Source organism: Pseudochaenichthys georgianus, chromosome 8, assembly GCF_902827115.2.
Source record: "Pseudochaenichthys georgianus chromosome 8, fPseGeo1.2, whole genome shotgun sequence".
NCBI lineage: Eukaryota > Metazoa > Chordata > Actinopteri > Perciformes > Channichthyidae > Pseudochaenichthys > Pseudochaenichthys georgianus.
Window position 1 is genome coordinate 7,398,008 of NC_047510.2, and position 14,035 is coordinate 7,412,042.

The following is a 14,035-nucleotide window of genomic DNA, read 5'->3' on the forward strand; positions in this document are numbered from 1 at the left end:
AACGACAGTCTCATTTTCATTGGATGATTCCTGATCGGTGTCTGAAAAGTCAAGTGCATCTCCTACCAAAAAGGAGTAGGCGTACGGTCACAACTGTGTGATCATTGTGAAAAACATTTTTGTAATTGCACTGTGGTCCTATGCATTAATACATTAAAGCTATTTAATGAATATTATTTGGCCAAATTCAGTTAAAAAAACATTTAATCTTTCCTAATAAGATGGAAATGTAATGTGGAAAAAGGACAATATTAAGAATTAAAACAGACAAACGCAAAATGTACTTTTCCTTATTTATAATTATGCTGTAATTGTAACCGTTAGTTTTGAAAGATTAGATTAGTTTTTAGATGAGTCTTTATTGTCCCAGAGGGAAATGTGTGCAAGCTTCATGGAGCTACAGTAGCTACATTAGCTACAGTAACTATAGTACCTACAGTAGCTACATTAGCTACAGTAACTATAAATTGTGAAATTAAAAGACTAAATAACTACACAACATTTATAGCCTAGCCCAGGGGTCGGCAACCCGCGGCCCTTTAAGCCCTCTGCTCTGGCTCCCTTGAGCTTAGACAAAAATAAGAAGGAAATCAAATAAAAGTATTTGTAGGACTATTTATATTTTGTTGCATGGTTGAAAATGTTTCGTATGTTGTATTTTGAGGTGATACTGTGACACATAAATAAAAAACAAAACGGTTTTAATTAGGTCAACTAAAATATGCGTCACATCCTGCTCCGGTCCCGCGCGAGCGCCTTTTCTTGGAGGCGAATAACCTAACCCCCGGCTCGATGAGCGAACTATGGATAAATCAAAGAAAAGTACCGGAGGAACACAGGATTTAATTCTGCGTGGACAGAGTTGTATGCTTTCACAGCAAACGATGCTGGTTTACCGGTATGTTTGATATGTAGAGAGAAGTTGTCAACGGTGGTGCAGCCTTTACGAGGGAGAGGAAGACAGCTGACGATCGTCAGTCATAATTCAATGGGGTATGTAATTTATTTTAGAAAACACTTTTTGTTATATTCCATGGAATGCTCTTAACGTCCCGATAGCAATGAATATATGAAATGCTTTGACAATAAATACATACAACAATTAATCTCTGGAAGCCGTAGCGCTGTAAAAAGCACGACCAATCATCTGAGCCGGCCCAGCTAAAATAACTGGATGGCCTACCTGCCTGTCAGCCTTACATCTGGGCACAAACTTATATCGTGCCCTCATTGGTCATGTGCGCGTTCGTGTGTGTTGGAGGAGGGGCTCTGTAAGAAAGTCTGAAGGAAGAGGCATATTTTTTCCGGTTGTGTACTTTCAAATTCTAGCGCACTCGAGCTGGTTTCTCCATTCTTACCTTTAACTCTTTTTAGGGTGCAGATATATGTTTTATTTATTTCAAAGTGGGCCCATTTAATAATATTTGTTTCCTCTTCAAATGTGCAGAGGACTCCCCAAGTGCTGTGTTTAATTTATTTTAAAGTAGGCCTGTGTATTATTTTTAATTCTCCTTATAAAAGTTCTTTGTTTCTTATTCGAGGTTAACAGTTTTATATCATGTAATAAATAGCCTAATAAATGCAAAAAAACTGTAGTTTTTGTCTGATATAACAATAAAAAACTATGAAATATGTTTTGCGGCTCCAGACAAAACATCTTTTGGGAAAAAGGAGCGAAATGGCTCTTTTGGTCAAAAAGGTTGCAGACCCCTGGCCTAGCCTATAGTATAGTAAACATCACTTACCAACAGGGGACAAGCCCTGAACCATGAAAATAACTTAATGTATCTGTTAGTTTTTTTTCATTTTCTCCAAAATATGACTTAGGCCATTAGTTTACGAAGGTGACGATATTTAATACATTTGATTTGGACTTGCATAAGTTGCACTAGGTGAAAGTCACTGATCTCTGTGATTTCTATGATTATTTCTTATGAATATTTGATTATTGAATTGATTTACATGTTCTTTTGATTGTTTTTGTTGCTGTATCCATAAAAATACTGTCAGAACTGAAATAACAGAATATGTTTTTTTTATAAAGAAATTGTCTTATAATCATGCTATTAGTAGATGTTTTGTTTTAGTGTAGCCTTTTATATATTTAGAAGAGGTCTTTTTTTGTGTTTGTGTTTTAACCCATTTTGAATAAAGGTATTTTAGATTAGGTCTAGGTTTAGATTCAAGCAGAAACTGTGCATATATGTTCTGTTTAGTGTATCCTAGACAGGCATTGAAACCCTCATAAGCTTTGATTTAGACGTCGTCATGAACAGTGTGATGGTCGGGGACCAGAGGTTGACCCACCATGGTCAGCACTGTCAAAGTAAGTCAAAGAGTGGCAAACGGAGGACTCTGCATCAGAGCACCTTGGACCTGGGGGACACAGCACCCTGCTACACCACCACCCACAGCCAGGTCTGCACCCTGATGATACCCGACAGATTCATACCTTTTACAGAAGTCTCTTCATCATGCTATGTCTTCGTGTTGGTCAGAGTTATTCTGGAGAGTCAGCTGGTGGACGTCCTCTCATCTTCCACCTGAGAGATCCCAGCTTCCCCTCCCAGCACCGCAACCGGCTGGACCTCAGCACAGCGCTGCAGGGGCCGCTGCAGGGGCCGCTGCAGGGGCCGCTGCAGGGGCCGCTGCAGTCACACTCTGCAGACGTGCATGGGCCCAAACACATAACTCCGGTAACTGCAGCGAAAGTAAAACTGCAAACACACTTTCTGTTGTCTATATTGCATTATAATCTGTTAAATGCACTTCATTATTATAGTAAAAAACACTAAATATTCATAATTGCTTCATAACATTAATGATTACACATCATAAATCAATATATAATGCCAAGTATCATCATTTTGTACATTTGCTGGACACTTACTGATGTTGTACAATGAAAATAAATGAACCCTTTATTGCAATGAGATATCTAAAGTCCACTCAGTAAAACCTCTGATTAATATGATATATGATATGATATAATATGTCTATAAAATGTCCACAAAATGAAACAAGAATTTTAAACCTGTCTTTATCCTATTCACATAAATGTATGCAAATTAGCAGATATTTAACAAGCTCATACCCTATTTGAATATTTAAACATATCATTTCAGAAAACAAAATAGAATTGTACAGATGTGTGTGATCAACAAGGGAAGTTTCATCGTTTTATCTATTATGACAATTGATTACCCATGTCACCTGTAGTGTTTCCCATTATACATCAAATCATGTCTCTGTCTTGCTGCAGAGGACCGACCAGAGGAAGGAGAACTGGGCTCGGTACCGCAGTGGCCAGGCCGTCAGAGAGATCACCAACCCACAACCCACTGAGTCCTGGTCCTCCTACAGAGCAGGACACACACTCCCAGCACCGGAGGAACCCTGTCTGCAGGCTGGCAGAGCAACACAGTGGCACCAACACAACCTACTGACAGGTGCTGTGCGCAGCTTCATACAGGAAATACACGTTCACAGAGCCGGTTTGAAAGAAATGTAATAACCAGGATAAAAAACATTAATTCCATAATTGATTCATGTATTTGCCAATGTCCATCTGCAGTACCTGTGCAGGTTCACACATAACAATCAGAAAACATACAACATATTGTAAAGTCTTTATCACACCAACAACTATAAAGCCAGATCTATATGGACATACCAGCAAATATATTTTCAGTGCAAATATAACATTACAGTTCATTTTCAAGCAAATCCTTTTTGTATCATGTTTAAAAAAATGTCCAATATCATGGTCAGTTCAATGGTGATATAAAAACTCCCTCAGTGGAGAAAGACATATATTAATTCTGATTATTCTCATAATTATTCTTTGTACAGTATATGACTATAGTTATGATAAAAATGTACAATTTGATGTTAAATATACCCCGGAGCATCTATTAAAAAACACAAAATATTTTCCACTTTTATATACATTTTTCAATGGTGGACTTGGTATTTAAAGCATTGCCGTTATGTTGTGTTGCTAGTAGTAGTGTGTGATAACAGTTTGGGTATTCACTGCTCCAGTGGTCACAGGGAATACCTGCAACGCTTTATTTTCATTTAAAGGTCCCCTATTATACTCTTTTTCAATAATATATTATTTGTCTCATTTATATACCAAACATTTCTCTGACATTTTTGATTCGAAATACCAAACGAATCATGCATTGTAGCATCCCATAAAACTATTTTGTTTGAAATGCTAATGAGCTGCTGCTGGCCATTCCCCTCTGAGAAGTGATTGGGTAAAAACCTATGGTAAAAACACAATGGTGCTCTAGAAGGAGGGAGATGCAGTTGAAAAGGTGGGCGGGACATGGGAGTTACCTTGGCTGGTTATTGGCTAATGATTGCACAACCCAATACAAAACATTGTGAGATCTCAAAGTTGCCAAAATCTGATCCACTCATTTTCCGACTTTTCTATAAACGGATCAGGCCAAATGAGAGAATCATTTTTCCTGAAACTTTCCGAATCCCTTATTATTAATTTATAATTAAATTAATAGTTGTTAAGAATATGTACAACACAATATATTTGTTGCATGTTTAGAAACAACACACTTACCAATGTAATTCATTGAGTTATATTGATTCTCAAATGTCACATTTAGATATTGTAATGAAGCCTTTAATCGCTTTAAATGTTTGGTTTTGTCAGTCCAAAATCCCAGAGATATTCCCTCTGATATGAGACGGAAGAAAAATTACCTCTAATGATTAATCGATTATCAACCAGTTAAAGTTTGTGATTCCGTGAATATCTATAAAGTTGTATGAACCTGTGTGCAGGTGAGCCGAGGCAGCAGGCGGGGGGGCCAGGGGGGCCCTTCAGGAGGCGCAGAGATGAACTACTGTGGGTGGCGAGGCCCCGGGAGACAGACTGCACTGCCCTCAGACTCTACTGACACACTTACAACTAAATATATGAACATTGTTAAATATATAATCCTGACACTTTGATTCTTATGAACATTTTAATTGAGGTTTAAGTGGCTCATATCATATCCTCTAGAAAATGAAAGACCGATTAATCGATAATGAATCGCAGCTTTCGTCGCTGAAAGACCCTTTTGCAGTACAATTCACACTGAAGCACTTGGTGACAGTGGATCAATATTGTAAATGCACCTCCACAACTGCTAACAAGTAAAAGTCCTTCTCTTCTGTAATACAACTTGCGCACCCTTCATGATGTCATCTACGGGGGGGGGTGTCAGCAGATTACAGTAAATAATTACTCTGGCATGTTGTGCTGAGGGAACAGCCCTGAAAGTAAAACACATGATATGAATGCATCTGCAATTAACATTAGATATTTAAGGGTTAGAAAAAAGAATCTCTAGGGACCAGAACCAAAGTAAGTAACCTTATACTATCCACTTTAACGTATCATCTCTTGAATTGGTGCGTTTTGTCATTCAACATCTCATTAAAATAGTGACAATTCCCCAGCCAGTGGTCATAGGGACATTGCATCAATTATATAATCTAAAATTACACAGATCCTCGTCTTCGACCCAGATTGCCTCTCCTCACACTTCCCATTACTTTTGTTCTTCCCAATCCTTAACCATCAGGCAAAGAAGACATTACAAATGTCTCCCAGAAAGGCATTACGATAGTCTCACATTTACAGCTTGTTCAAGAAAACCTTTGACGGAGAGATATTGAATCTACATTTGCAAGTTACGTGTTCTTCAGTTCTAAAGTTATCAACCACGCCAATATTTGCCAACATGTGGGATTGGTGAAAATAAGCTATAAACACAACATTGCCAACGTTTTTAGGAGTTGTGCATTTGCAGACATTCTTATTCACACATCAGACCCTGAGCTACACCAGGATTTTGTGTATGCATCCAACTGATAAATATTCTTCTGTTAACTGCTTCCTGGTCCATATGTTCTCCAGCTCATGTCTGTTGGGGGTTTGCTCCCGAGCAGACCGTATGCAGTGCAATCACATTCCTACTGGGGACAAAACAAATGCTATAATTGCAGTGAAAGACAACGTTTGTTGACCTGAGAGCAACTATTTTTGGTATAAGCTACACTTTTCAGTTATTTGATCCATTGAATGTGAAGGGAAAAACACTTTAAGAGGCCTCATTATGCTTTTCTTGTATTATATAGGTTTGTGCATGTAACTTGTCTGCGAAGGCTAAAATCCCAAAGCTCCCTCCAGAGGATGTTCTCTCCCACACACCTCAAATGTTTTAAGAAAATATATTTTCAGAGGATGAACAGTTGTCATCAATTAAACTACCTCAGGCCCCTCTAGAACACTTTACAAGAAAATAAATACAAAATGCCAGTATAAATTAATTTAAATCAAACTTTATTCATTTTTGTAAAGAAGTCCAATAAAGACAAATAATGAAATGAGTTGAGAGACAGTAATCCAACCACAAAGGATGAAATTGAGGGAAGAGAGGAACACATAAATAACAAAGAAAAGGATGACATACAGGGACAGAGTAAGGGATAGGCCTATTTACACAGAGTCCCCCACATGAGTTACACACCGTGGGGTTTTTAAAGAAGAGCTACTAGACCACAGGGCCCAGCTAGCAGCAGTACAGCAGTAGGCTTTATCTAGAAACTCCTGAAGAGCTCAGCTTTAGATCCAGTTCTGTTTTCAGCATTAGTTTTAAATATAACAAAAGCAACAACAAAAAAAGGTAAAATGTACATAACCTGTCCTTGTGTGACAAAAAGTGTCCTGAATAAGAAAAAAAAATACTGTGCGGAATCTATGGGGGTTAAAATGATGCAGTAATGCTACAAAACTGCTCAGTAGTCACGTTGTCTAAGTAGAAGGAATGGCTTAAAAGCATTACTGACATCTTAAAATGAAACACACGTCACCTAAGAGTGTGTACTTGTGTGTGTTGAGCATTTCAGCGCTGTGTGTGAATGTGTGACAACAGATGCCTTCATGTGGTGGTGGCTGCATGCATGGCAGATAGCTTTAAAAAAAAAAAAAGGTGTACGAGAAATGAAACTTATCCAATGTGTGAAAATAAAAAATAAGTGTCAGAGACCGAGGAAGCCGGGGCCATTTTGCTATCCTCTCTCTTTCTTCAATCAACTTCCTTCCCCATTCCATTTTGTGTCATCTTCCAGACATTCCTATCCACATCTCCCCGTCTACTCGTTCTTCTTCTCCTTCTGTTTGAGCAGTTTGTTGATCTCCCTCTTGGCCATGGACGCATACTTCGTGAGGACGCCGTGCTGGTTCATGCCGGGCAGCAGCAGCAGGAAGCTCACTGCAGAAGAACAAACATGGAGTGTGTCAGCAGCTTAGAAAAGCCACAAGTTAAGCCTTTTATCATGTGTTCAACCTCGTGAAATAAAAAGCAGATGCAATGTAAAACCTCAAGTTTTACATGCATCATGTAAAAGTGCTCAGGATTACACTAAATAGATTTTATTGGATTGCTAGGATTAGTAGATGTATTGTAATCAAACATGTACATATTTTACATCAGCATTAATCCAGAAAACTGTTCTAAAAAGACAAATCATTTTTAAACCTAAAACTATAAAGTAAAATACATCATACATAGTGGAAACTATATTCACAACTCTAATATTGAGTTTGTATTAAAAGCTTCAGAAAAGATTCAATAGCCTGATATATTTTCCAACACGTCACAGTATCTTTAGTTAAACACTAACGATTCAGAAATTTGAAAAACACTAACGATTGTTACGATAGAGAATTTACAAAGTACCTTTGAAATAGTCAGATTAATGGTTTAAAATGTAATTGAAATAAATATTTCAGCCAAATACTTTATTCCAAAATCTCAATTTAACACTAAAATCCCAGTTTGGACAGCTTTGGGCAAATTGGAGTCTTTTTAAATGTGACTTGGGGGAAAAAATGTTTCCGTAACCTGAAACTGTTAACCTGTTAAGCCCTGAGCCTGTTTTTCAGGTTTCAGATAATTAGATTTGATGCTACTTCTACTAAGTGTATACGTTTGACTGCATTTCACTTGCTTTTAACATAACAAAAACATATTTACTTTATGATATCATTCAGTTGTATAACAATGAGTACCTAAAAAGGCTCCATATTACCAAACTACAACAACACTATATGGGTTTATCCGTAAGGAAGCAAAAGTATAATATTTTAAGACACATTTGCATGAAACTACTTTCATTTTTTTTATAAAAACCTTTTGCTGACAATACTTTTGTATTTTAAGACTATGGTATTTCTACTTCTGCTTAAGTAATCTGATTACTTCTTCCTCCACAGATGAATTATTGGCATGTCTCCGCTTATGCAGCTGGCAGACCTGCTGATTCACTAACTGTCACTTTGCCCAAGGCGTTTGTGTGGAAAGACAGGTAGGGCTTTACTGTAATGCTGCGATCAGTCACAGTACGGGAACAGTCAACTACCCGTTTGTGATCTGTGGTGCACCACAGCAGCCACATTTGTTCCGTGTAGGGAGTGGTTTTTAATCAATTTCTGTGTGTGTTTTTTTTTTAACTGCACTTGAAAACTGTGTGAAAGGTGCCATCTAAATAACTTTATAATATTATAACCAGGGTTGGGTTGTAACGGAATACATGCAACAGTGTTACGTAATCAGAATACAAAAATCAAGTAACTGTATTCAGCTCGCGTTACATTTGAAAAACGAGTAATCTGATTACAGTTACTTTCGTAAACCTGAAGTGAATACATTATGGAATACTTATTAGAATTATTGGTGGAAAGATTTCCTCACAACATTTAATATTCATTACTAAAGGTACAGCCGAATCATCAAAGCGCACAAAACCTATTACCGCCGCAGATGGACCAAAAAAGCGTTTGGAAAAAAATCGCGGGTCCGCTCACTCAGTGAAACAATAACGAAACATTTTTTTAAAAATGAATAAAACCGCACATCCCTGCGGTGTGAATATCGCGCATGCGCATATCGCCATGACACGGTATATCGTTCAGCCCTACTCCCAACCCTGATTATAACCCCCATTCCCAAAGAAAACTATACTGCATGAACACCTCAAACTGCTCAAATGTCAAAGACTTAATAAATCCGCTTTTAAATATTCTTTGTGAAGAAATCTTAACGTCATTCCATCCTACTGGTTTATAATAATCCAGAAAATGATATGACAAACACAGGATTAAAAAAACGTTGCTCAAGCAGGATAAATACTGCATGTACTCACCGATCAGGTAGGTGAGGAACAGGTTGTGCACCTGCTGTCCGATCCAGGCCACAGCCAGCAGACTGCTGATCACTGAGGCAAAGTACTGTGGAGAGCAGAGAGGTCATATTACACTCAGACACAAACCGCTTCCTGTCTGCACACAGAGCATCAGTTATTGAGGATCATCTGTCAGATATACTGCAACATAACCATTTTTATCAGCCGTTAATGTGAACAAACAAAGCCGCCTTTGAATAAAAAAATGTGATGTGAACAGTGTGTCCGACAGTGTTAAAGTATGCTGTGAAAGAGTTATTATCATGGCCTGTAACCCAGTTAGAGGCCTGCTAAGTGGAGCAGCAAAGCCAAATCAGCTGAGGATATTTTTATCTGGAGCACAGGAATCTCATCATTGTGACAAACCCATAAGAAAGGCTTAAGAGTAGCCATCAGGATGAAGTGTACAGTATGCAACGGCAAGTATTTGACTGGCTTCTTCCTTATGGTGTGGTTTTAACTTTTATATGTTGCAATTTACCATTTTGGGCTTTTCTTCCTTGAGGGCACACAGGCGCTTCCACCAGCCCACGGTGCGGCGCTGAGTCTTCACCAGGTTACCGCAGATTTCGTGGAAACGCTGCTGCTGCTCCGTGGTCCTGGGAACAAGGAAGGGTTTCAACACAAAACTAAATGTGTACAAGGGCTACACAAGTACGGCCAAGTTTATAGTCACGATTATTTGTATCATAAATATTCATCACAACTACTTGATTTTAGCCTCACAATTTTAAATTGGACTTCGGAATTCAAATAAACTGCTTCCATATTGTGCTACATTACTGCTAATGTAGCAATTAGGGCTGAACAATACTGAAAAAGAAAAAAAAAGTTTTACATTATTTATTTTCCTGAAAATATAGGTTGCAAATTGCAATATTTAAAAAAAAAATTAAAGGAAAAAAAACAAAACAGGATAGATTTTAAAGTAAAAATTAATCGGGTACATTTTATAGAAAAAAAAGAGAGGCCAGGTAATATATTTGTGCTCTTGCCATCCTGAAGCTTTTTGTTCAGTTTTAAAATCAGACAAATGTTCACCAACAACATCTGATCATGTGCTCAAGAGGGAGTGAAAAAGGTCAGTGTGGTTTGTCACATTGAAATAGCTTCCCTCACTTGTTAAAAGCTCTTTGATAGAGATAACAGAGCTGATGTTCATGATTACTAAATAAATCCTAGTTTTAAATTAGGTTGTTCACCCTTTTTTGGCCTATCACTTGGTAAAAAAATAGAATAGGTGTTTCAAAGTGAAAAACTGGGAATTTTTGACCATTTCATTAGTTAGAAGATCAGATTGAGCCACTATACAGGGCCAGAAAACACCCTGTGTCTGTATGTTACAGTGCTGCAAGACTTAAGGGATTAAACAAGGGTAAGAGTAGGGCATGTCTTGAGGGGGGCCGTTGACAAAAGTGGCCTTCATTTTCTGCTTAGCCATCGTCGTCTATTTCCGTCCTTGTTGTTAGGGAGCCAAACGGGGGCCGTGACCAGACTTTGGTAGCCCCGTTTAACTGACACTCACGCCAACTGGCTGACAATGCTGCAGGCTCAGCAGCAGCATGAGCTACACAGCACATTTTTCAAAGAATCTTGACTATACAGATCAATAGGCCTATATCTAACAAAACACAGCTCCCACTTAAACCTAGGCACAAGTTCGGAAACCCATCCCCTGTGTTAGTTTCCTCCATAACTAAACCAAGATGAATGGCGGGGTTTAGCCTACTGAGAAACTACAGAAAGCATGCAGTGAAGCATGTATAACAACCACAACACTCTTCACTTAACCATGCATCTTTAAAACACTCCATCTGACCCTACATGTCTGCTGTCTCAGCCTATGGAATGTGCTGCAGTGCAGAAGGGTCCAGGTCATGCCCTTACGGGGCTGGGTAATATATTGAGGTGTCTGGTGGAGTGCAGTCGTCCAACACACATTGTGCCAACTGCAGGCTGTCACTCTACCCTGACCCGGGTGTTTGGTTTCACCATCAAATACACACAGCTGAATGAAGAGGCTGTTTGGTATGCACTGTGTAAAGGCAAAGCTCCATCAAATGCTTGGACAGGTTTAAGTGACAACTCAGACTTTCATATTGGGTATTGCAAGAAGAGAGCTTTTCCTCTCACTCAAGCAGAATTTAGTGGTCATTATGTCCCTGAGATTTATCAAGCAGATCATTTTAGAGAATAGCTGCCTGTCCATTTTTGTAATTTGAAAGCAACTTAAGAACAATGACATCCAAATCCATAACAAAGGGAAAACATGAGACTGAAAGCCAAAGAAGAATGTATATTTACAAGTAGGAAATTCACATGCTTTTATAGTCCATTGTTGAGCCAATTGTATCCTCATGCCCTCACCACTTATTGGAGCCGAAGACTCTGGGTGCCAGGGTGGGCACCAGGTAGTCTGCTAGGCAGAGCAGCATGATGGCACAGGAGAGACCAGTCAGCACTGATGGGTCCAGGTAGTAAATCATCCTGAAGAAAGACAAATGCAGTACATTGTAGTTTTTTTTTTAACAAACTCATCTTCCATTTGAATCACTATGGCCCCTAGGGTTTGTAGAGGACTTAATTCCTGCACATGCATGTTGAAGCTATAATGGTAAAGACATCTGCAAATTGAATGCAAAGGCTTTGTATTGATGTTGACTGATTTAGAGATTGAGGAGGGCGTGTGCATTTGTAAATAATGTATTGTGTTCACAAAACAGTCCTTTAGTTTTCTAGTCTGTAATCTTCAATTTTCTCAAGAATTGTTCTGACAATCAAAACATACAATTAAGCTTATTTAACAAAAATGATTTTATATTAAAAACATCTAGTCTACCCCGTTTTATTCTTCCGTCTTTGAACCAGTTTGTTTTAGTACACTGGTCCATCTGGGAATTAGATTACAAAACATAGCATCTCAGTCAGGGTAGGTACTTTTTAGAGACACATCTCCCTGCTGAGCGAGAGAAAATGTATGCAATGCCAACAATGTTTCCAGCTGTGTGTAACTCTGACACAGCAGCGCACAGTGAAGTGGACTCACAGGAAGAGCATAGTGGTGCCACCCATCAGAGCTCCAGGGAACCACGGTTTCTCCCAGCGCACAATACGATCCCCAGCTAGGATAACCTCGCCCCAGCCCTGCAGCTGCTCCTCCAGCTGGGCCGTATCCTGAGCCTGGACACAACATGATATACATTAGAAAATTAACCAACACATTGTGAATTTTCTTGAAACTTGGTAACAAGATGGCCATAACATTGAAAGCTATTTCAGAGAAAACAGGTATATATCCGTCAAGGGCAGACGTTTCTCCTAGGCTCTGCAACATAAGCCTGGACTTAAAATGATTCTTCTGCAACATCCACTCTAATGACACTTGCATTCACTTTGAAGCCCCTTAACAAATGTGGGAATGTATGATGAGATGGGTGATTGATTTTATTCATGATCATCATGTAGATTAACACAAATCCAGATGATAACCTGTAAAGGTAAAAACACATATTCCAAACATGGTACCAAGAAGATAAGATGACAAAGAACATACAGAGACATAAACCATTAAACATAAAATAACTAATGAAATCACAGTTTGATATATAAATGTCAGTAATAACCTTACTAATGTTGCGTACGGTGCAATTCAAAGAAGTACTACTACTTCGTTGGCTATATGTATTCAGAATTTAAATAATAATTGATCGAAGTCCCAGGTTGAGGGTGTGGGTGCCTTTGGCGATAAGAAAGGCAGTGATAACGGTATTGCTATTGATATGACTGTGCAGTATATACATAATTTAAAAAATGGGAACATTTGTAGAACTAACCACACATGTCATCAAGTTAAATCGAGTGTAAATGTCATAACACAATTTAAGGCCTCAAAAAAACCGTTAGCGAACAGTAACAAGGTTACAAATGGGTCTGAACTAGCTAACAGTTAGCTAACTAGCTAGCTATCCAGCTAGCTGGCGTTAGCTGCTGTCACCGTCACAGACACCTTCTGGAGGAACTTTGACGGATGGTTGGACGGGGTATGCCACTAAATTGCTAGCAGTTAGTTGTTGCAAAAACACAGTACAAAATGTAAGTGACTAAATAATTAACACATTTAAAAAAGGGCCATCCTCGGCTGCATGGACGCCATAAGATTAGCGCTTAATGCTAACGTTACAAACACCCTCAGCAGACAAAACCCTTTAAAAGACAAACAAATACGTCATACTCACTAGCAAATTAGCGCTTTTGTTGTCACCGTCAGCCATCGTTACTTGTTAACCACCGTCTGTTAAGATTCTATTGTGAATTTGGCAATATTTTTTACAGGCAAACGACCCGCAGAGCAGCAGCAGCAGCACACGCCTCCTTCAGTTGCTTTGGCGTCACTAACGGTCGAGTTCTGGCAGGATGTATTTATGTCCACATTTTGCGTCAAAATTAGCGAATGGCATTCTGGGAAATGAGGTTTTGTGTTCGTTGTGTGAATCAGGTTTAAGTATTTGCACCAATGATTTACACTATAGATTTGCACACATAAAATAAATCTAACGGCTTCTTATAACCAATTGTATTCAATATGTGCACATATGATGATACAACATTATACATTAGTCTTACATTCTTACATTATCACATATATGCATTAAATTATTAAATAGCATAACATAATTGTATTGTTATGTGTATTCTATTTGTATGTTTCTTGTCAAAACTCCACCAATACACCAAAGTTCAATCAATCAATCAATCAATCAATCAATCAATC

The 14,035-nt window shown here is 38.5% G+C and overlaps 2 protein-coding genes across 2 annotated transcripts in view; one reads left to right on the forward strand and one right to left on the reverse strand.

Annotated features, from left to right (window-relative positions):
* LOC117451547 (uncharacterized) overlaps positions 1–5,857 on the forward strand; it is an 8,418-nt gene extending 2,561 nt beyond the window's left edge. The window contains exons 2-5 of the mRNA XM_034089905.2: positions 2,261–2,418; positions 2,499–2,696; positions 3,263–3,449; positions 4,813–5,857. Coding sequence (XP_033945796.1) covers positions 2,269–2,418; positions 2,499–2,696; positions 3,263–3,449; positions 4,813–4,928 — 651 coding nt within the window. The 5' untranslated portion in view covers positions 2,261–2,268 and the 3' untranslated portion in view covers positions 4,929–5,857. The remainder of the gene's footprint in view (positions 1–2,260; positions 2,419–2,498; positions 2,697–3,262; positions 3,450–4,812) is intronic.
* A 487-nt stretch (positions 5,858–6,344) lies between these two features.
* arl6ip1 (ARL6 interacting reticulophagy regulator 1) lies at positions 6,345–13,661 on the reverse strand. The gene is made up of 6 exons (XM_034089689.2): positions 13,500–13,661; positions 12,311–12,444; positions 11,632–11,751; positions 9,746–9,863; positions 9,226–9,310; positions 6,345–7,292 (listed from the first exon to the last, which is right to left on the reverse strand). Exons 1-6 carry the CDS (start codon positions 13,533–13,535, stop codon positions 7,174–7,176), a joined length of 612 nt encoding a protein of 203 aa, XP_033945580.1. The 5' UTR covers positions 13,536–13,661; the 3' UTR covers positions 6,345–7,173.
* Positions 13,662–14,035: the final 374 nt, after the last annotated feature.